Source organism: Rhinoderma darwinii, chromosome 7, assembly GCF_050947455.1.
Source record: "Rhinoderma darwinii isolate aRhiDar2 chromosome 7, aRhiDar2.hap1, whole genome shotgun sequence".
NCBI lineage: Eukaryota > Metazoa > Chordata > Amphibia > Anura > Rhinodermatidae > Rhinoderma > Rhinoderma darwinii.
Genome location: NC_134693.1, coordinates 137,923,862 through 137,948,044, shown reverse-complemented (window position 1 = coordinate 137,948,044; position 24,183 = coordinate 137,923,862). Strand labels below are relative to the sequence as shown.

The 24,183-nt window shown below is 47.4% G+C and overlaps 1 protein-coding gene across 1 annotated transcript; it reads right to left on the bottom strand.

Annotated features, from left to right (window-relative positions):
• Positions 1-1,404: 1,404 nt before the first annotated feature.
• TXNRD3 (thioredoxin reductase 3) lies at positions 1,405-23,475 on the bottom strand. Its single transcript, XM_075831802.1, has 16 exons — positions 23,262-23,475; positions 20,336-20,396; positions 19,975-20,084; positions 18,088-18,195; positions 15,493-15,565; positions 14,699-14,818; positions 13,831-13,973; positions 12,493-12,608; positions 7,943-8,168; positions 7,619-7,711; positions 7,256-7,332; positions 7,008-7,164; positions 6,558-6,665; positions 6,092-6,187; positions 4,601-4,735; positions 1,405-3,241 (listed from the first exon to the last, which is right to left on the bottom strand). The coding sequence occupies exons 1-16, from the start codon at positions 23,364-23,366 to the stop codon at positions 3,179-3,181; spliced, it is 1,791 nt and encodes a 596-aa protein (XP_075687917.1). The 5' UTR covers positions 23,367-23,475; the 3' UTR covers positions 1,405-3,178.
• Positions 23,476-24,183: the final 708 nt, after the last annotated feature.

Here is a 24,183-nt window from a genome sequence, read left to right as displayed (position 1 = left end):
ATGTGGAAGAGAAAGCAAACAATGGCTCCCTAAAATAAATAAAACCGGAAAGGGAAATGATTGAGGAGACCCTGAGACTTGGAACAGCTCCCCCTATCTCTGCTTCCCATACCATGACATTGGGGTACACTGAAGTCACCCCAGAACTTTCACTAAATGTTCATTATCTAAAATCAATTTGCACTCAAAACAGTAACTAAAAAATAAAAGTAATAAAGTGAAGGTGTTAAAAGGGCCCTCATGTTCCGGTCTTTATTTCTCTGACCGGGTTCGTGATTCTTGCAGGTTTATAAGAGCTGAGGTGGCGTTTCTGCGTCACAGTGACTGTGCAGTCTGAGGACTCAACCTTTAGTTCTGAAATGATTCATCTTGTACTCACTTTTTGACATGACAAACACCATACCAATCATATGTGTGACGGATATCAGCCGCTCCTCTTATAACGCTCCTGCACGATTATAAGCTGCTGCACTTGAGGCCCTGTTCACACGGCGTGTATTTGATGCATTTTTTGCGCCAAAAAACGCATGATTTAAGCTTCCCATTGACATCAATTAGAAAGCGCATTGTTAGTGCATACCACGGGTCTTTTTTTGCGGGCGCGTTTAAAAATGTGTCACAAAACTCAGGTCAATTCTTTCATGCATAAAACGCGCCTAATTCCCATAGTCAATGGGAGTCCTCGTAAGGCCCTGTTCACACTGAGGAACTTGCAGCAGAAAAAATAAAAGAAATGTCTCAAAATTCCTTCAGGACCCGCCTGCACTTTTTTTGCCACGGCCAAAAAAAAGGCTTTCCCTACCTCCCATGACTTCAATGGGAGGTCAGATTCGGAACCTCAGCAAGAAAGAACATGACGCTTATTTTTCTCCGCAAAGCGGCTGTAAGCCGCACCAGGAAATAAACGTCTCCGCCTCCCATTGAAACCAGTCCTAGTGGTCAGACCCCCACCGATCACAAAGTGATGGCATATGCTTAGGAAATGTCCTCATTCTAAAAACAGAAATACCCCTTTAACGCAATTAAAACGGTCGTTGCCTCAAGACAATCCATGTCCATGTGTGCATTGGAGGGGGGGGTCCTCAACTCTGAACCACCCCCTCTGATCTCAAGCAGAGCGCCATTACGTAACAGCAGCTCCCGCGGACCCAATCCATCCATTTGGATGGTCATCATGTAATACTGTATGTCCCCAGTAGGTGGCTGTTTTCAGAGAAGGGGTTGGCTTGACAAGACAACCCTTTTAAATAAAGTTTCTTAAAGGGGTTCTCAGATTGTACACAAACACCCCCTCCCCCATGTCCCTGCCCCCACCAAGGTCTGATAACATAGCGAGACTGGCGCCGGTCTCCCCCCCCCCCCCCCCTCCTCCTCCTCCCAGCGTGACCAGTAAAGAGACGCCTCTGTTGTATCTCTCCATTTATTGCATAATCTCTCAGTAAAATATCACACGGCCAGAATTTACAGTAACAAAGACTGAAATAAGCCCCGACAGGCACGCTCTGCAGCAGAAGTGCCACATCGGGCGCAGCAGCCTCAGTGTACATTATTGTATATATTAAAGTTCACACCAGGTTATGGTCCCATACATCGCCTTGAAAGGGCTACACAGGAGTAGAGAAATTCCTTCTAAGAACAGCGCCCCACTAGTCCACCGGTTGTTTGGGCTATTGCAGCCTAGATCCATCCATAGCGCTGAGCTGCAATTCCAGACACAACCAATGGACAGGTGTGGCGCTGTTCCTGGAAGAAAGCTGCCATGTTTTTCTAATCCTGAACAAGCCCCTTTAGGTAGGACTTACCTGAGAAACGCTTTGTGGTCGTCTTCTAGGCTGCAGCCGAATCCTGTGCCGGACTATCACCCCCCCAAGCGGTGTCAGGAGCAGCAGAGATCCGTATTGGGACTGCCGGTCAGCGCAGAGTATTTTCTATACAGACTCCCGGGCGGCTACTAAAGTAGTTTCCCATGTAATCAGAGTCCAGTGTATATTAATGTGTTCTGACACTTTCTATTATTTGTGTTTAAATTCATCACCATTCTGACTGCTCTGCTTGCAGTCAGTGACTGAAAACAGTTTGCGTACAAGGCTAAAAACGTATTCAGATCACGCTCGACTGACACAGGTGCAGGTTTCGTTACAGTGCGTCACACCCACTTGTAACAAAACAATGCAGCGGTGTAAGTCGGGCATGATCGGAGTAGGTTTTCAGTCTCTGGATAACAAAATGTTTTTATTCACTGACAGCAAACAGATCTTGAAAATGCAAGACACGATATTAGAAAGTGGCAGAGCGTTTCGTTACACTATTAAGATTTATTTAGAAAAAGCAAAAATATGAAAAACCCTTTTAATAATAAATTCTCAGGCGCAAAGAGCCGGCACAGGCTTTAGCCGCGGTCTAGAAAGCAACAACGGGAATGCCCTGAATGCCCCCTGGAGGAGGAGACGGAGGCCATAAACCGGAGTAAATTGTAACGACAGGCAAAACTGCCTTAGAAGCGATTGTACGGAATTAGAAAAAACATGGCTGCCTTGTTCCAGAAACAGCTCCACACCTATCCACAGGTTGTGTGTGGTATTGCAGCTCAGTCCATTCACTTCTATAGAGCTGAACCTGCAATACCAGACACAACCCATGGGCTGGTGTGGCGCTGTACAACCCCTTTAAATAAATACAGATGGGCTGATAATTTTGCCTTGATAGAAGTGTCCATGGAGGGGTCAGTGGAGGACGCAGAATCCAGAGCTGGGGTGGGAGTATGAGAAGCATCGCCACCAAGGTAAGGGGGGGGGGGTAAGAATAGGGAGGGGGTAACCAAACAAAAATACTACTAAGAAATAAAATAAATGTCATCTTCAGAGACGCGTTGATGTGGTGATCTGGACAAGTCTGGTCATCGGCCCGTGCCCTCCTCTATGCGAGGTGAGGAGCAGGGGCTTCATAACAAGCATTCGGGGTACAAACGCCAATCCAAACCGGTCCAGACCTCAGAAACCCCGCCGTTCCACCGTTCACCCGTGACATTCATCCTCATGTCAACCAACGTGTTTATACTACAACTCCCAGCGATGACGTCACCTTCGTAGATCCATCATGGCCGCCTAGAGTCCTAGCACCACGCTGGCCACACTGCAGGAAGATCTGTCATGGGGACGGCCAACAGCAGGGCTTAACCTCAGCAACCCTTTTGAGTGATGTCGCCTCCGGATGATTTAGTGACTTCCATGGTGGTAAATATCTATAAAAAAAAAAAAAAAAAAAAAAGGAAAGATACATAAAATCAATTAATAAAACTTGTTGCCAAAAGGGCAAAGAGCGACATTTTACTGCGATGAGAAGCAATCAGGAACTTTTAGTGCCGGGCGGGAGGGAATCGGGATTAACCGCCCAGCTGGATAGTAAAACCGGAGATTGTCGACTTTTACGATGTGCAGGTGGTTACTCCTCAGCGGAGGAAATGTAACAGGCGGCCATTTACAGGAGAGCGGCGGCGGCTCAGCTAATTATTTTATCCGATCGTTTGCAGCATATGTTCGCATTAAGCAGCTTGGCGAGAGTTTTAGAACCAAGAAAAAATAAAAAATCTGGAATAAAGCAAAAAAAAAAACGAAACAAGCCTCTCAGAACGGGCCTTAAAGGGCCATACACCCAAAATATAACCTCCAATACTAATTTGTATCATGTAGCTGTAGGAGTAAAGATGGAAAAAGTTGTATCTTGCAATATCACAAGTCATTTCAGGCACTTAGCAGGGAGGCTGCCAACTGTGCCCAACAAATACCCTTCTACCCAAATAATATCTTCCATTTTTACACATCCTTTATAAGGGCAGGGCTCCCATTATGACAACCCAGTCTATATGTTTTATTAGTGCATATGAATGTCAGTGGGGGATCCCCTGCCCGAGACCCCACCAACTGTTAGGCAGGGTGAAGAGCCACTAATAGAGATACTCCAGCCCTGGAGGGCACATAGGGATTAAAGTGTAACTAAACTTTTTAAAGCTTTGGACATGTCAGAAGTTTTGATCAAGCCGAGCGAGCAGTGAATGAGCTCAATAGAAAGTCTGCGAGTTCATACGCTGCGCGCTTGGCTTTCCGAGGAAAGTAGATTAGAAATGAAGCATTACAGCGCTCATCCGAGCTCTTCCGCCGCTTCATTTAAGCGATCGGTGGGGGTCTCAGTGCTCAGACCCACACTGATCAAAATTTCTGACATGTCAAAAGTTAGTATTTCACATGTAATACCAATTTCCTCCTGTAGAGGCCACTGCAGGAGAAATGTGTATTTGCTTGCAGCTGTCAGATCCACAGCAATCAGCTGATTGCCCACGGTCCGGCTTTAGGGAAGGGGGTTGTTCATACGGGATTTAATATTCTATTTATCCATTTCTGGGAAAGATGGATGACAACCAATATAGCCACTATTACAGCGGAGTTGTCAATCAACTTTCCCAGAATCCGGATGGCAAATCTTCCTAGTTCTGCAGAGATACAAGAATAAGGGATGTGCGTTACACAGAATTGCCATTCAGGAATCTTGGAAAGATGGAAGCCCCTCTTAGGTTCCTGTAACAAGTAGATCAGGATAACCTCACCTCTGCACACGTTGGGTGGATCCCAATGGTCTCGTCCAGCTTTTCTTTGGTCAGGCCACATTTCATTGCTGCTGCAAATCCCTGAGTGATCTCGCCAGCATTTGGCCCCAAAACGTGGAACCCGATGACTCGATCCTAAAAACGGGGACAAATACGGGTGATTAACATGAAATACTGCACGAGACAAAGCGTAATAACGGAGGGTTAACCCCGCGATGTGTAGACGGCCATGATTCTAACATACACCCGTAATCTGTACAGCTCCCTCTACAGGCCGGAGTGTACCAGATGCTCTGACACGTCATGTACAAATTCTGCCTCCACTTTACTGATGGATTTCCAGGGCGATGGTGGGAACTTGTAGTATTTTAGCAGTCACTCCAATATGATAATAAAGCTGCAGGTGATTCAGAGATTCCTATAATCCAGCAACTCCGATAATCCGGCGCTAGATTCCACCGCAGAGAGAACCCGTTCCGAATCTTCCCTGATTACATAAAGTGACAGCTGCATTTTTGGCCTCTCTATGAAAGTTAAATAATCCAGACCATCTGATGATCTGGCGCTATTTAAACCCCCTTCACGCCGGATTACAGGAATCTTTGAAGCTGGATGAAAGTATTAGGGAGTGTTCAGGTTACTCCCCACACACACAAACCTACACATAAAACCGTTGTGTTACAGGACGCACTACTGCGGTGAGCTTCAATATGTTGCACTCCACCTGCTGAGGTATAAGAGCACTGCAGTACAGAATAGTAAAGTCGGGTTCCCACGGTTCGGATACGTTGCGTAAAAACTACACCACGTATCCAACCTGGAACCCCCGGCACCTTCCGTCTAAAAAAAACACATCACATGGTGGTGCGATTTTTCGAATGGAATTTCCGCTGCGGAAAAAAGCTGTTTATACTTACCCCCTCTTCCCTGCGCGTAGTCCGGCCTCCCTGGATGACGCTGCAGCGGTCACATGGGAAGCAACGTCATCCCAGGAGGCTGGACTGCAGGAGGAGAGAGTTCTGGGTAAATAGGTTTATTTTTTTTCCTGAGTTTCGATTTTTGCGGCAGAATCTCTGCAATTCATGGGGAAAATCCGTAACAGAAAAGCAACGGAAACGCAGCATAAATGGACATGTGGAATTAAATTCCGCACCGCAGGTCAATTATTACGTTTACGCTGCGTCTTTTTCTGCAGCGGGGGCATGCGACTTTCTGAATCTCATCCGCTTCGCCGATGCTGCGGAATTTCCGTACAGAATTCCATTGCGGAAATTCCGCAGCTTTTACGCTACGTGGAAACCCGGCCTCATGACAAACCAAACCCAGAGATTTACATAAATATAGAGAACAGATCACACACCATTTATTTGTGCTCAGAAACAGGAACCAATGAAAACAAATGGTGAAAGATCCGCTCTCCCCGGCAACATTGTGTGGACACAAACCTTACAAAACCGGCGTTATCTCCCCCCCCCCCCCTCCGACACTTACGAAATCGATTTTGTTGCAGATGACTTTGGCGAAACAAGTATTATTGTCGCGGCTGGGGACGGTCCATTCCAGGGGCCAAAATAAAGTGTGGTAAATCTAGAGAGAGAACAGAAGAGACGGTCACGTGCTGCAGAGAATAGACGATGGGAAACCGCAAATATCTGTCTGGGTTTAGGAGTTTCCAGGATCAGAAAAACACGGCTGCTTTTCCGAATACAACCGTCCACGGACAGGCGCGGAGCTTTATCTGGTATTGCGGCTCAGCTTCTTTGAAGTGAATGGAGCCGGGCTGCAATACCACACACAACCTGTAGTCAGATGGTGGCACTGTTCTTGGATGAAAGCAGCCATGTTTTTCGAACCCTGTACAACCCCTTTTAGAATATTGTGGTTTTCTGCAGCACATTGATGTCCGGTAAACACTTCATATGTATAAGATCGTAGAGGAAGGAAACTGAACACAAACCTCTAGAGTTTCCTCGCCAAAGATTTCTATGGCTTTTTCCTCTGAATATCCGCAGCAGCCGTACTCCATTGGAGTAAACACTGTTGTTGGTACATTGACGTAGTCACACTGCAAGGAAAAGGATTTCCGTTAAACTTTCCCAAGACGTCTCACCCCCCCCCCCCCCCGACTCATAATACAATCCGCACGCAGCATAAATGGTAAGCGGGGGAAAAAAAAAACGCACAGGAATTACGGACACGCTTGTGTGCGTGGAGCCCGAGACTGTCAATCACAGAGTGAAGATTTAGAAAAATCTTTCTGCATTCATTGCTGTAACTCAGTGGTTTGTAACCTGCGCATCTCCAGCTGTCGTGGCACTACAACTCCCAGCATGCCCCGTTGTAGAGATAAACAGGTCGCAGTCCACTGCTAGAATTCGTTACCATTCGAGGATTTTTCGGCTAATACCTTGGCATCGGAGCCGCCATACAGCCTCCTGGCGAGCAGCCGACCAGCTTGGATCGCCACTGGTGTCAGCTCTAACTTTCCATCCAGGATATCCCCTATGGCGTAGACGTGAGGCACACTGGTCTGCTCCTCGTCATTCACGGGAATCTTGCCGTTGCTACAAATAAGTAATTGCGATAATTAAAAAAGTAACAAAAACACAAAAGATACAAAAAAAAAAAGTCTGGAGGAAGGTCGTCAGGTCTCACCTCTCATTAATCTTCACTCCAATCTTCTCAAGACCAATATTTCTGGTGCAGGAATCTCTCCCAACCGCAACTAACACCTGAAAGAAAAAGGATTCGAGGATCGGTCTCATTTCCGGACACGTCTGTTTTAGTAAATAATTGCATTCCCCATTAAATAATTCTGCGTTGTGCTGTTCCTCAGTTATTCCTCCTGGAAACGTATGACCAAGCTAACAACTAGGTTTTACCATTCCCCTCGTGAAAGGAGCATGTCCCTTTATATGGATACGGTCCAGTCAGTGCCGCCGTTTTCCAAACCAGTATTCCCTTATATTTACATCAAGGAGAAAAACCTTGCTTTATACTTCTGCGTTGATCACTTACGGTGTTATATTCATCTTCTATGACTATATCGCCTTCAGTAGACTTTGCAACAACTTTTAGCCGGCCCGGAGTCCCGGCTTCCAACTGCTCCACCTGTTGAAAGGAGTGCGTGCGCTCATGAATACACTATATACTGTACATTTCACTTCTGGAATAGTAATTTTGCACCACAAAAATAAGCAGCAAGGTTGGCAAATGTTCGGTAACTCCGGCGCTGTGTAAGTTTAGGCTCAGTATTCAGGGAGAAGTGGCAATCACCACAGGTGCAATAAAAGTGCGCCCCTGCTGGTGACAATTTAAAAACACAAGAAGAGGGTTTCTTACTGAAGTTGGTACAAATTTCTTGATGAACTTCACTCCGTGGGTTTCCATGTAGGCTCCAGCTTTCTCTGCCATCTCTTGGTCAAAGCCACGGAGAAATATGGAGCGCACCATAACGGTGACGTCCAAGCCGATTCCCGCGAGAAAACCGGCACATTCCAAAGCCACGTAGGAAGCTCCAACCACGAGCGTCTTCCCGGGGCAGTAGGACAACGAGAAGAGATCGTCACTATAAAGGAACAAGGCAGACTGGGATTACGTGACGGCAGCGACTACCAAATCAAGGAAAGTTTACAACCCAGACGGAAACCCTATAAAGAGGTGATCTCCAGCCCCGGCAAAACTACAACTCCCATCTGGACAGCCACAAGTCTTAAATCCCTGCTATATAGAGTTTTAATGGCGGCCAATGAAATGCGTCAATGGGCAATGTGTCCACCAGAGAGGTAGCCACTCCTACAGACTGTCGCCCTATTGGCTAGTAGATAGGGTCCCTTATCTAGAGCTTACTAGGACATATGGATGGGAGTGGTCATCATGAGACAACCTGTTTAAAGGGGTATTCCCATCTTAGACATTTATGGCATATCTAAAGAACATGCCATAGACGTCTGATAAGTGCGGGTCTGAGAGGTGTCAAGAATTAAAGGGGTTAGCCAAGTTTTTAAAATTTGATGGCGTATCCTTAGGATAGGCCATCAATATTAGGGCGGTGGGGGTCCGACATTCAACACCCCTACCGATCAGCTGCTTGAAGGGGCCACGGCGCTCGTACGAGAATCACAGCCTCCTTATTGTTTACATGGTCCTCCTTCTCGTTCGTACTTTACACGCGCCATTAAATTTGTCCAACCCCCACCGATCTAATATTGATGGCCCATCAATTTTAAAAATCTGAAAAATCCCTTTAAGGGAGACATAACTGAATTTGTGTATTTCTAAAAGTGGAAAAGTTTTGTCTGGACACCCCGAGCAGCGAAAGGGTTAAGGTTCACCCTATTTTCCACGTATTCTTGTGGTTGGCGTGTGGCGGCTATCAGGATTCTCCCTGAAACGAGGCTTTCTACTAATTAACATCAATAATCCCACTAATGGAATATTACAACTATTATCTGTATATACAGAAGAACCTCAACAAGCGGCTTAAAAGATTAACACAAATCTGAAGGAATTCACTTGTGGACAGCGATCTGCTGCCAAGATTCTGTCAAGTCCGGATGGTATAAAACTCTACTATACTGAAACATTAGGAGAACGCGAGATCGTAACACTTCATCCCAGATAGATCATTAACACTCATCAAGACAACCGTACTGAAGCCACAAAATACTGGGGACCAAATAAAGGGAGGCACGGGGCGATGAAACTAATAACGGTCAGCTCTCCTGTGTGGTGTGGTATAGAGGAGCCGTCGGCTCTCCTGTGTGGTGTGGTATAGAGGAGCCGTCGGCTCTCCTGTGTGGTGTGGTATAGAGGAGCCGTCGGCTCTCCTGTGTGGTGTGGTATAGAGGAGCCGTCGGCTCTCCTGTGTGGTGTGGTATAGAGGAGCCGTCGGCTCTCCTGTGTGGTATAGAGGAGCCGTCGGCTCTCCTGTGTGGTGTGGTATAGAGGAGCCGTCGGCTCTCCTGTGTGGTGTGGTATAGAGGAGCCGTCGGCTCTCCTGTGTGGTGTGGTATAGAGGAGCCGTCGGCTCTCCTGTGTGGTGTGGTATAGAGGAGCCGTCGGCTCTCCTGTGTGGTGTGGTATAGAGGAGCCGTCGGCTCTCCTGTGTGGTGTGGTATAGAGGAGCCGTCGGCTCTCCTGTGTGGTGTGGTATAGAGGAGCCGTCGGCTCTCCTGTGTGGTGTGGTATAGAGGAGCCGTCGGCTCTCCTGTGTGGTGTGGTATAGAGGAGCCGTCGGCTCTCCTGTGTGGTGTGGTATAGAGGAGCCGTCGGCTCTCCTGTGTGGTGTGGTATAGAGGAGCCGTCGGCTCTCCTGTGTGGTGTGGTATAGAGGAGCCGTCGGCTCTCCTGTGTGGTGTGGTATAGAGGAGCCGTCGGCTCTCCTGTGTGGTGTGGTATAGAGGAGCCGTCGGCTCTCCTGTGTGGTGTGGTATAGAGGAGCCGTCGGCTCTCCTGTGTGGTGTGGTATAGAGGAGCCGTCAGCTCTCCTGTGTGGTGTGGTATAGAGGAGCCGTCAGCTCTCCTGTGTGGTGTGGTATAGAGGAGCCGTCAGCTCTCCTGTGTGGTGTGGTATAGAGGAGCCGTCAGCTCTCCTGTGTGGTGTGGTATAGAGGAGCCGTCAGCTCTCCTGTGTGGTGTGGTATAGAGGAGCCGTCAGCTCTCCTGTGTGGTGTGGTATAGAGGAGCCGTCAGCTCTCCTGTGTGGTGTGGTATAGAGGAGCCGTCAGCTCTCCTGTGTGGTGTGGTATAGAGGAGCCGTCAGCTCTCCTGTGTGGTGTGGTATAGAGGAGCCGTCAGCTCTCCTGTGTGGTGTGGTATAGAGGAGCCGTCAGCTCTCCTGTGTGGTGTGGTATAGAGGAGCCGTCAGCTCTCCTGTGTGGTGTGGTATAGAGGAGCCGTCAGCTCTCCTGTGTGGTGTGGTATAGAGGAGCCGTCAGCTCTCCTGTGTGGTGTGGTATAGAGGAGCCGTCAGCTCTCCTGTGTGGTGTGGTATAGAGGAGCCGTCAGCTCTCCTGTGTGGTGTGGTATAGAGGAGCCGTCAGCTCTCCTGTGTGGTGTGGTGTGGTATAGAGGAGCCGTCAGCTCTCCTGTGTGGTGTGGTATAGAGGAGCCGTCAGCTCTCCTGTGTGGTATAGAGGAGCCGTCAGCTCTCCTGTGTGGTATAGAGGAGCCGTCAGCTCTCCTGTGTGGTATAGAGGAGCCGTCAGCTCTCCTGTGTGGTATAGAGGAGCCGTCAGCTCTCCTGTGTGGTATAGAGGAGCCGTCAGCTCTCCTGTGTGGTATAGAGGAGCCGTCAGCTCTCCTGTGTGGTATAGAGGAGCCGTCAGCTCTCCTGTGTGGTGTAGTATAGAGCATCTGTCAGCTCTCCTGTGTGGTGTAGTATAGAGGAGCTGTCAGGTCTCCTGTGTGGTGCAGTATAGAGGAGCTGTCAGGTCTCCTGTGTGGTGCAGTATAGAGGAGCTGTCAGCTCTCCTGTGTGGTGCAGTATAGAGGAGCTGTCAGCTCTCCTGTGTGGTGTAGTATAGAGGATCTGTCGGCTCTCCTGTGTGGTGTAGTATAGAGGAGCTGTCAGGTCTCATGTCTGCTATAGTAAATACTTGTATTTCGTGGGTAAGTTTGTTTTAGAATTTCACACGATAAAAGGCTTCAGGGATATTTAAAACGTAACTGATGACATTTCCTTAGGTTGTAAACATCGTGACTTAGGCCCCATGCACACGACCGTAAAAAAAACTCAGTTTTTGCAGACCGCAACTGCGGTCCGCAAAAACGGAGCCATTCACTTTCATTGAACACCTTTCCGTAGCACTACGGAAGGGTGTCCGTGCCGTGGAAATGTTCCGGGAATTATGGAACATGTCCGTTCTTTCGCATTTTGCGGGCCGTGCTCCCATACTTTGTATGGGAGCACAGCCCGAAAATGCGGCTGTCAGTCAGCTGCCGGCCGTGCCCGCAATCGCGGGCCGTGATTGCGGGCACAGTCGTGTGCATGGGGCCTTAAAGCAACAAATTAAATCCTACAAGTTCCAATGAGTTCAGATACACAGAGCGCCAGCAGGGTGAGGGCCCTTTTCCTAACACATTATTTGCTTCTATTATATTTCATATTAAGACCGGACACATCTCGGTCGCAGTGGTGACTAGTAATCGCTGCCTGCCCTTCATGTATTCCACAGTGAAGTATTTGCACCCAATGCTGACTGTATGGAGCTGGACGCGGACTGACAGCAACCAGCTCCATCTCTCCGTGCGGCGGCTGCGTGCTCCTCCTGCATTGGTCTCTGTTATCACAGATTAATGTCAGAAGTTCATACAGCAGGAAGCAATAAGCGGCACATGTTTGAAGGGGTTTGGAAACATATTTTTAGGACACTGAGTTAATAGAGGGGACCCCCCACTTTAAAGGGCTTATCGAGGACATTAAAACCTGCAGCAGGGCAGGGGATGGCATCACATAATAAACTAGCAGATACTCACCCCCTGAAGAGCCCCCCCTCCCTCCAGCGCAGAGGTTCTGCTCTCCGCTGCTCTCAGCAGGAGTTGCTGCCATGGACGTCACATGACCGCTAAAGGAACCAGAGCAGTCAAGAACGAGACCTTGCAGGAGCGCGGGGGAGTGTTTGGGGGGGACGGACGTCAGGGGGTGGGTATCTGCTAGTTTATGTTATGCCGCCTCTGCCTTGCGGATGTTCCGGAATAACCCCTTTAAAAAGGGAAATCAGCAAAGAAAACCACAAGCTGATAAATATGTACTAGGAAATCCTCCTCCACATCGTAAACCTACAAGAATGTAGCAGAGATAAGAAAAATGGTGCAATGTCCTAGTGAAGTGTTGACAGACTGGTATGTGGTAAGAGCAGAAGAGAAAACTAAACACGTGCAGGACTCACCTGGTAATGCAGAATTCTTTATCGCCCGGGACATCCAGGTATCTGGGCCTCTCCCCTGTGGCGATGATAAACTTCTCTGCGGTGAAGAAGCTCTCCTTGCCTCGTTTGTTTGTTGCCTAATAATCCAGAGGGAAAAAACAAAAAACGCTTCTTTATAATGCCAATTAACGTACCGAGAACCTAACCGGAGGTAGACGCTCATCAGTGGGGGGGGGGGGGGGGATGGGGGTCAGACTGGCCGGGCAATGTAATACACGTCTATAGCGCGGCTTCACCTCTTCTGGATGCAGCACAGAGAAGCGGATAAGAGGCGTAGGGTAAGAGCACTGCTGCTTCTTCATTGTAGTTAATGGTTTGGGAGGGGGAGGGGGTTGTGTCTCTGCACTTGGTCCCCAACTGATAAGACATGACGTTTCTAAGAGGGGCTGTCAACTTTGTAAACATCTATCATATGGTCCAATGACACCGCAGGGGACATGAGGCATTACAAAGTCAATAGGAGTCTGCATATGGCACATACACCACGTGACAGATGCTACAGAGAGCAGTTTGGGAGGTCTCGTTAATCCCCCCAATGTTACAGTCAACATTCACAAAGTTTTGGACATTTCTTACAAGGGCTGTCCCATAAAAAAAAACAAAAAAAACTAAAAACTATCAGGACATCTGGACATCATAGAGCCAAAGCAGAGCACCGTTAACAAGCAGCAGCTCTCACCCCGGCAGACCCACGAGGTCTCCATTTCTCCTGCAGCAATCAGCTCTCGTATTAAGTGGTTGACTGATGAGACAAACCTTTCGAAGAGATTCTGCAGCAGCTGCGGTGCGTATTTTAAGAAAAGATCCTGTCAGCAGTCTTGAGGTCTCAGAACTGCTGACAGAGCGATAGAAGGGAGGGGGAAGGGCATTTAAAACACAATTGATATCCCCAGTGGTCGCAAGTGCCACACTCCGCTCTGAGTGACAGCTCTAGTGGCCAATCAGGAGACAGAGCGGTCACTCAGAGCAGAGGGGTGGTGCTTGCAGCGCAGGAGCACTTACACATATAATCCCACCTTAGTGGCGCTGCCGCCGGGAGAATGAAACAGTTTTTTCGGTCATGTAAGACAAATGTTTAAAATGCGCCCCCCCCCCCCCTTATCGCTCTGTCCGCAGTTTTGAGACTTCAGACAGGTTCCCTTTAATAAACATTACGAATACTATAAGGCATCGCGGAGCTGTAACCTCTACCGTCGCCCTCGGTTACAGAATTCCCAGTGGCTTTCGGTATTCTTTAACTTGATACTAGACAATTAAAATATCACATAACCTGTTTCCCGGTGAAGTTTTCATATTTACCTTGATCTTATGCGGTCCCACAAACTCTCCGTACGCGTTCTCATAGCGGACGTTCTTGTCCCTCAGGGCCACTCTGTAACCCCAATTCAGGGAGCCGATATAGTTCTGGATATTCTCCCTCATGGTCTCCCAGTTGTGATTTACTGTGAGTTAAATATTTCAAGATGAACGTGAACAAAGCAAACAATGACGTTACCGATCCGAGGGCGCGACCGACTTTTAAAGGGGTTTCCCAGTCCCTAAAAATTGATGGCCAATCCTCAGGATAGGCCATCGATAGCCGATCGGTCGTCGGACGCCCGGGACCCTCGGCTATCAGCTGTCTTGAAGGGGGTGCAGCGCTCCTACGAGCGCCGCTTCCCCTTCTTTTCTACTTGCTCATTGTGAATCTCCAACACAGATGTAGCGGCGAGTCACAGGTATTGCACCTCCTCCCCCCCCCCCCATTAGCTGTAGGTTCTATTACACGGCTTGACGTGGGCTGTGTAAACGAGTGCCGATCAACGAGACAGCTCATTGATCGGCGCTCGTTTGCTCTCTCCACAAGGAGCTCTGTCTGAAGACCGGCGATCATTACCGCGAGCGCTCGTCCCCGTATGTTTCTATCATTTCGGCAGCGCATTGTTTACCCCGGGAGATGCGCTGCCGACAGCGATAATATTTTAGGCTGCAGAAACGATACGATCAGCCGATGAACGAGCTCGCTCATCGGCAGATCGTTGCCCTGTTGACACCGGGCAATGATCGGGAGCGAGCTTTCTATGAACGCCCCTTTGCCCGATCATTGGCCCGTGGAGGATCGGTCAATGAACAAATTGTGGATAATAACCCTGACAAATCTCCCCCCCCCCCCCCCCCATCTTCTTACCTTGCTCCTCATATTCCCAGCCGAACTTCCTTGAGTCTTTCAGTGCTTGACCCAGGACGGCCGCTTGGTGCATTAACTTCTTGGGAATACACCCAACATTGACACACGTGCCGCCGAGCCCTGCATCAAAGAAACCACAAAGTTACCCATAAAAGAGCCGAGGCCTGAAGATCACATGAAGCAGCGCAGCCTCTTCCACGCCCCAGGAGTCATCGCTGCATCTAGAACAGCAATAGGAATGTGAAACGCTCCGACCATCTGCGGTTATCAGTCCTATCCCAGTACCCGGGCAGCAAACCGGCATTATAAGCTAGAAAACCAGCGTCGTAAAACGTACACAGCTCTGTCGATGCATCTCGCACAAGATCAACCGGTTAAAAAAGGTTAACCTCCTACTTGATGAAAACAATTCCAAATTTTACATTGAGGGCCTGTATTTTTAAGGGGTGTCGATTCTTCACCATTTTCAGGACCTCTGCTTACAGTCTGTGAACAACATTCTTTAGAGTCAAAGGCTGGCAACCCGTACTGAACCTGGTCCTGCTCACATAGCTGAGATTGTTCCAATATAACGGAAGTGTCGTTCCTCCGCGAGCTAAATCCAAGAGCGGAACAAAATAAATTAATAAAAAATAAATTGCTTTTCTGTTCTGGACTCCGGGCTACATTAGCAGTTACCTACACTGATACGATGTAACAAACTGCAGCTGTGTGAGAAGGACTAGGTCATCAGTGCTTACATCTACGAACAAAAAGCAGAGATCTTGAACTGAATCACGTAGCGCAAAACTTACCCCAAGTGGTCCCTATAGGTGTAGGAACAACGAAATCCAACACCATCACTTTCTTCCCCAGTGATGAAGCTTCCTGTACAAAAATAATAAAAAAGGTTAATAATAATCATAATAAACTACTAAGGCGCCATTCACACTGCTTGTTTGTGCCAATTGCCGAGCATATAAGTTTTAAAAAAAAAAACATAAAAAAAAAAAAAAGAAGTATACGCAACGTAGTTTGATTTTTTAGCATTGATCTTACTTGACGACGTATGCAAACAACGCTACAAACAGTAAATGTATCCGTTTTTTTGCTTCTCTCCATCAGTGTCCATTTTATTAAAAACAAACAAAAAAAACAGCCAAACTTATACCGACGTACGAGTATACGCTAAAAGTACACGCTAAAAGTACACGCTATAAAAATAAAACAAATTATGCACGTTTGTATACGTTTTCAACGGTCCACTTTTCTATAAAAATGTCTACGCCCGGCGGATAGCGTAAACGCGATGTGAATGGGGCCTACGGGGGAGTTCAAACAGATTTTTGACGTGGAAGCCGGGTCAGAAAAAGTGCCAGAAAACCCCCCCCCCCACTGATTTCAATGGGAGGCAGAGGCTTGTTTTTTGTTTTTTTTTGCCCATGGCGCTCAATGGCATACGGCGCGCAGGCAAATCAAAATCTGCCTCAAAATTTCAGGTCGGAATTTTGAGGCAGATTTTTCTGTCTGCAAAAACTGTGTGAACAGGGCCTTATACTGTATAATAGTATGAATAATAAATACTAATAAAAATACTACAACACTAGGGCCCTGTTCACACGGCGGATTTTGATTGACGGGCCCGGCCGCAAAATACGCTGCAGAATTATTTCTGCCATCAGGCAGGAGGATTAATATACACATTCACCTCATCGGGGGCACAATCCGCCCGAAGATCCGTCAGGACCCCTGTTGTCCGCTAGCTGAAAAATATATATCAGGAGGGGGGGGGGGGGGGCGGAGCAGAAGGAGCGTCTACAGGTTTTCCCGGGTCAAACTCGTCCTCATGTCCCTCCACCAACTCCACATGACGCCGGTCCGGACCCCTTTGCAAAGTCATTAAGATGATAAAGAACATATAAACTTCATGAACCACGAGGACCTCAATCATCAAGTGTCTAACAGTAAAACAGGCCTGGTTGTCCATAGCAACCAATCAGAGCTCAGCTTTCAGCTTTCCAGAGCAATTTAAGAAATGAAAGCGGAGCTCTGATTGGCTGCTATAGACAAGGCCAAAGTTTTACTGTTAGACACTTGATAAATGAGGACCGGTGTCTTGTAGATATGAAGTAACGAGACCTAGAAGCTCCTATAATGCCGCTGGGGGAGAACCGCCCAGAGCGCCGCACACACGTCGTCCTGACCGTACAGGATGTGTCAGTTACATGACAAGTCAATATGGCGGCAGGACACGTTCAATGATGACCGGAGTGAGACCTCAGCTGCCCTTCCACGGTGACACTATCCGTCGACCTCAGCCTGCCGGGGCGGCGGGCTGGGGGAGAGCATCCGGACATCCTCGGTCAGCAGGTTCGTCCAGCTTTTTTCGCATGGGCACCTTCAACAGGTGCCGGGGGTGTGTGATCTCGTGTCTGCATTTCACGGCTTCTATTTGGCCGGAGCGCTCACTGGGTGACTGGCAGCGTCGATGGCGTATTTCAGCCCCATCATTTGGCACGCCGGCCTCTCCATTAAATCTGCACGTTACGAACGACAATCACGACCGGTAACGTCTATCGGAATAGTGACGACCGCGTACGTTAGATATGGAGGTAACTTTACATGTCCCATCAGGCCGTGGTCAGGGAACGGCATCACGCGACTTTACAGAAATTCTTAGAATTGATTGCAATGAACTAACGGAGGGGCGCGGCGCGCGTATCCACAACAATCACGTGTCTGATGTAGGATCTCAGTCGTACAACGTCTATAAGGGTCAGTTCACAGTGAGTTTTTTGGAGCGGATTTTGACTCAGAAACCATCACAATCAGCGCCAAAAACCTGCCAAAATTACCCCCCATTGTTTTAAATGGGAGGCAGAAGCCTTTTTATCCCCCCAGGCGGCTATTGGCCACCTGGCAGGAAATAAAAAGCGGCATATCCTTCCTTGCCGCGGTCTCCGCCATTGAAATCAAAGGAAGGCAAAAAAAATAAATCTGTGCCGCTCTGAGCGTTTATTAAATGCAATTCTTGCATTCACTTCAATGACCGCAGGCGAAAAACGCAGCGGAAAAAAGCTCAGACCGTTCAAAACCTGCCTGAAAGTAGTCTGAGGCAGATTTTTTCTGCCTGCAAAAAACCTGTGTGTGAACAGAGCCTTAGAGCGTAGCCTGCGGAGAGGTGCCTGACAGACGTCGTGTATTCGTGATCAGGACTTCCCTTCCACCGTTGTGGATTTGCAGGTAACTATGGGGCGTATAAAGTACTATAGAAACGGCTCACGACAAAGCAAGAACAAAAGCCTGCAAGGGTTAATAACACGTGTCCACAGCAACGCCGGCTGTCCTCACCGCGGCAAAGACCACCAGGAAAAGAAGGGTGGGGGGAGAGACATGACAAGTCACGTTACCTTGGAGCACGCCAGGCCACCGGAGCCGCCACCGATGACGATGAGGTCATAATCGTAGGAGACAGTGTTACTGTCCAGAAGCTTCTGGAGACTCCCGTTCTGATGAGCCTGAAACCCGGAACACACGATTATAGGACCACCCGTATTAACCCCTTACATTCCCCTTCTGAAAGTTCTCACACACCCTTCTCCCCGCCCGTCAATCACGCCCTGTAGTGGCGACCACGGACTTTATTACAAAACATTCCCATTAGGGGGGATTCACACGAGCGTGTATTCGGTCCGTGCGGGCCGCGTGGTATTCACGCGGCACGCATGGACCAATACAAGTCTATGGGGCAGTACAGACAGTCCGTGCTTTTTGCGCAGCGTTTGTCTGCTGCGCAAAAAGTGCGACAGGTTCAATGGGTGCGTGAAAATCACGTGCACCACACGGAAGCACTTCCGTGGGACGAGCGTGATTCGCGCAACAGCAGTGAAAAGGATGAATGAAAACAGAAAAGCACCACATGCTTTTGTTTCCGAACATCCAAACGGAGTGTCTTTGCGATGAGCGAAGCCGGACAAGCGAACCGAACTTCAGCGGGTTCGGCCGAGCCCGGCCAAAAAATTATCGGTACGCGACGTCAGGAGATAGTCAGGAGATAGTCACTGTCCATGGTGCTGAAAGAGTTAAACTGTTTCAGCACCATGGACAGTGACTTCCGATCCCAATAAACATGAACCTGTAAAAAAAAAACGACGTTCTGACTTACCGATAACTCCCGGCTTCTTCCTCCAGTCTGACCTCCCGGGATGACAATTAAGTCCAAGTGACAGCTCCAGCCAATCACAGGCCAAGCACAGGCTGCAGCGGTCACATGGACTGCCGCGTCATCCAGGGAGGTGGGGCCCGATGTCAAGAGAGGCGCGTCACCAAGGCAACGGCCGGGAAGTTCTCGGTAAGTACGAACTTTTTCTTTTTTTTCTACAGGTTTTGCGATATTGTGTTCGGCATTCACTGTCGAGGGTGCTGAAAGAGTTACTGCCGATCAGTTAGCTCTTTCAGCACCTTGGACAGTGACGGCCGTCGACTAGCCTCATCTCTATGATGGCGGCTGCGCGAAAATCACGCAGCCGCGCATCAGACACGGATGACACACGCAGCTGTCAAATGTTTTTTGCGCACGCAAAACGCAGCGTTGTTTGCGCGCGCAAAAACGCAACGTTCGTGTGTATCTGCCCTTACATTTATAGTGTGGAAAATGAGCCGTTTAATTTGGCGCAAACGGTGACATATTTATCAAGTTGGTGCACGCCACAAAATACATACGGAGCAACGTCAGAAAGCTACAAAATTGGGCGGGCGAGTCGATATTGTCGGACAGGTACGCCAGTCAATACATTTGGTGAACCACTCAAGGTGTTTAGCCACGTCTCTGATGTAAATAATCTGATTAATGTGCCCCAATATCCGTGGCCCCCAGTAGTGGCGGTTGGCGTACTTCCTATATAAACTCGCAGCTGTCCGTGAGATTACGTGACCACCTTATCCCTGGCTGAGCGTTTTCCGTGAGGTCACAGCTTTATCGCAGAATTTAGACAGTGGCGAGCGAAGTTAGAGCTAGAACAGGAGATGTACGGGAAAACCCGTCAAGTCCCAAGAACTCCTTTAAAGGGCGAGTCTACGGTTACAATGTATATGTTTTATTCCTCCAAAAATATCTAAAGTACAAAATTACACAACTTTGCAAATCGTCTCTACTACTACTCTCACCTATCGTTTTGTGTCTACAGCTCCTGTGTAGATCTGTGTCTCCATGGTAACAGACTACAAACAAACCCTGTGTAGTCAGGGTTTGTTTGTAGTCTGTAACCATGTAGACAGACGTTTTGTAGGTAACTCACCAGTAGCGTTTTATCGCAGCCACCGATGTGACTCTTATATACAAAGACATTAGGGACCGTCTTCTGTCCGGTCATTTCATACAGGACTTCCTGGATACTGTTGCCGTCATCTAGAATGTGACAAACAAGGGAATAGGGACAATAAGTGTGAACAGGGCTGCTCAGTAACCGCCATATTGTCCCGGCCTCCTGCGTGTGAACGGTAAGCGCTCATTTTCGCCACAGCGCGGTCATTGATTTGCGCTCCCTGCGGCTCCCCCCACAACAGCGACCGTTCTATTGTGCAGCGTCAGCGTTTTCTATACTAACGAGCGAGTGATATGTGAAAAATTAAATAGTTACGACTAAATAATTTACTCACCGCAAAGATCCAGCTCCAGCGCAAAGTATTCTTTTCCCAGCGAGGTGAAGAGTTCCTTTACCTGGAGGAGACAAAGTTACTTCTAACATTACACGGACATTTACCTTTAAAAGAGGACTGCATCGGAGTGTGAGCAGACTACTGTTCCCTGTTATCAGCCATTGATGAGGACCCAAACATTCACATCCATACCGGTGTCCGACATCAACCACAACAATTAGGTCTCAGTATCAGCTAAACACAGCAACAGCGCAAATCTCCCTCCTGTTGGGCTAGTTTGTTACAATGTATCAGTGCAGGTATAAATGTATCAGTCTGCAGTCCAGGCTGTTTAGCCTATAGAAGTTTGTCTAGAATGAATACACTTGTAACAAACTCTCAGCTGTAAGAAGTATTAGATGAGGATGAGTTTTCATCCTCTTAGTGTAAACAAGAGTTGCCCCATTCACTGACAGCAAGAAGAGATTTGGAAGATGATGGACTGAAACAAAGTATATTAGAGAGAGTAGCGAGTACAAGGACATTTCCAATAAAGCGTTAAACTGCTGGGTGAGCAGAATGTCCCGTGAATCGCCCCCAGAAAACCCCAAAAGTTCAGGGGTGCTATACATGGTTATTGAAAAGTACACGTGGGCAGCGCATTGGTAAAGGAGGCCGACCAATCACAATCAGTGTTGTTGAGCGCCACTTCCATGGAGACCGGAGCCGAAATCTCATAACTGGTGTAACAGCCGGACATTTATCAGACGTCCGCAGTGAATGGCGGACGGGACGGTCTACAGTTCTCTACATCCGTTACTGTGACAGGCGGTTCACCGTTTTTTTTTCTTGACGTCACCTGAACGGCAAAACTTCCCGCACATTATATCCTGATCCCTAATTTACATGTGACATCAGAAAATACCAGGAAATTATGATTTCACAACAGGAAATAATCTACAAAAGGTGTAGAAAATATCAGAGTTTATATACAGAAGCCATCTACATAAGAAGCGGAGTCACTGTGTATATATATACACACATATATCTCTCTCCATCGCTTATCCTGTATTATACTCCAGAGCTGCACTCACTATTCTGCTGGTGGAGTCACTGTGTACATACATTACATTACTTATCCTGTACTGACCCCGAGTTATATCCTGTATTATACTCCAAAGCTGCACTCACTATTCTGCTGGTGGAGTCACTGTGTACATACATTACTTATACTGTACTGATCCTGAGTTATATCCTGTATTATACTCCAGAGCTGAACTCACTATTCTGCTGGTGGAGTCACTGTGTACATACATTACTTATCCTGTACTGATCCTGAGTTACATTACATCCTGTATTATACTCCAGAGCTGCACTCACTATTCTGCTGGTGGAGTCACTGTGTACATACATTACTTATCCTGTACTGATCCTGAGTTACATCCTGTATTATACTCCAGAGCTGCACTCACTATTCTGCTGGTGGAGTCACTGTGTACATACATTACATTACTTATCCTGTACTGATACTGAGTTACATCCTGTATTATACTCCAGAGCTGCACTCACTATTCTGCTGGTGGAGTCACTGTGTACATACATTACTTATCCTGTACTGATCCTGAGTTACATCCTGTATTATACTCCAGAGCTGCACTCACTATTCTGCTGGTGGAGTCACTGTGTACATACATTACATATCCTGTACTGATCCTGAGTTACATCCTGTATTATACTCCAGAGCTGCACTCACTATTCTGCTGGTGGAGTCACTGTGTACATACATTACATTACTTATCCTGTACTGATCCTGTATTATACTCCAGAGCTGCACTCACTATTCTGCTGGTGGTGTCACTGTGTACATATATTATATTACTTATCCTGTACTGATCCTGAGTTACATCCTGTATTATACTCCAGAGCTGCACTCACTATTCTGCTGGTGGAGTCACTGTGTACATACATTATATTACTTATCCTGTACTGATCCTGAGTTACATCCTGTATTATACTCCAGAGCTGCACTCACTATTCTGCTAGTGGAGTCACTGTGTACATACATTACATTACTTATCCTGTACTGATCCTGAGTTACATCCTGTATTATACTTCAGAGCTGCACTCACTATTCTGCTGGTGGAGTCACTGTGTACATACATTACATTACTTATCCTGTACTGATCCTGAGTTATATCCTGTATTATACTCCAGAGCTGAACTCACTATTCTGCTGGTGGAGTCACTGTGTACATACATTATATTACTTATCCTGTACTGATCCTGAGTTACATCCTGTATTATACTCCAGAGCTGCACTCACTATTCTGCTAGTGGAGTCACTGTGTACATACATTGCATTACTTATCCTGTACTGATCCTGAGTTCCATCCTGTATTATACTCCAGAGCTGCACTCACTATTCTGCTGGTGGAGTCACTGTGTACATACATTACATTACTTATCCTGTACTGATCCTGAGTTACATCCTGTATTATACTCCAGAGCTGAACTCACTATTCTGCTGGTGGAGTCACTGTGTATATACATACATTACTTATCCTGTACTGATCCTGAGTTACACCCTGTATTATACTCCAGAGCTGCACTCACTATTCTGCTGGTGGAATCACTGTGTACATACATTACATTACTTATCCTGAGTTACATCCTGTATTATACTCCAGAGCTGCACTCCATTAGAGTGGTCAACCCCTTTAAGAGCGGATCCACTCACGGCTGTGGTGGTGGTGGGGGGTTAATAGTGCAGATACTATCACACAAAGGTTACATCAAGTGGCAGGAGGACCACAACTCCCATCATTACACGATATATACGGGGTATTACTGCTCATTGTTATATATATATATAGTGACAGACAACAACTGGACATTCCCCCCCTACACATGGAGCGCCCCTCACACCGGGATCAGCGCCTTCTCTCACCCGGTCACAGTAGGGGCAGTAGCTCTTGCTGAAGATCATCACCGGGTTCTTCTCCTGCAGTTCCTGCACCCGGCTCCGCAGCGCTTCTCTGCCGGTCGGCGGCATGATGATGATTACGATGGCGGCTCGTTGTGTCCCTGCTCGGCCGCCGTCAGTCTGTCAATGCGCTTCCTTCCCGCCCTGCAAACCTCCAGACGTGACGTCGCTCTATCCACGCCCACCCAGCGGCCCGTCAGAGCCCCGCCTCCGGCATACCACGTGTGCGCGCGGAATGTCTAGTAACGATGAACAAGCAGAAGTCGGATCACGTGATCTTAAAGCGGCAGGAACGTGTTTATTAGAAACGCAGCAGACGCTGATGAGGAAGGGGCTGAGAAATGACGATCACTTGTAACTCATCATGTCAGTGTTGGCCTGAACTCATCCTGACTTCAAAATGAAAGAACATTTCCATAAAGAAATCTATTCAATTTTTTTTTTTATCTACCAGAAAGTTTGGTGATCACCACAAATAGTGCCATACAGTAACCATAATAAATAGTGCCATACAGTAACCATAATAAATAGTGCCATACAGTAACCATAATAAATAGTGCCATACAGTACCAGGATAAATAGTGCCATACAGTAACCATAATAAATAGTGCCGTACAGTAACCATAATAAATAGTGCCGTACAGTAACCATAATAAATAGTGCCGTACAGTAACCATAATAAATAGTGCCGTACAGTAACCATAATAAATAGTGCCGTACAGTAACCATAATAAATAGTGCCGTACAGTAACCATAATAAATAGTGCCGTACAGTAACCATAATAAATAGTGCCGTACAGTAACCATAATAAATAGTGCCATACAGTAACCATAATAAATAGTGCCATACAGTAACCATAATAAATAGTGCCATACAGTAACCATA

Coding starts and splice junctions, on each gene's coding strand:
- TXNRD3 (XM_075831802.1), bottom strand. CDS start 23,366: ATGCCGCCGACCGGCAGAGAAGCGCTGCGGAGCCGGGTGCAGGAACTG. Junction 15,566..18,087: donor GTGGCCTGGCGTGCTCCAAG/GTAACGTGACTT, acceptor ATTTTTGTACAG/GAAGCTTCATCACTGGGGAA. Junction 6,666..7,007: donor ATGGCGGCTCCGATGCCAAG/GTATTAGCCGAA, acceptor TTTTCCTTGCAG/TGTGACTACGTCAATGTACC.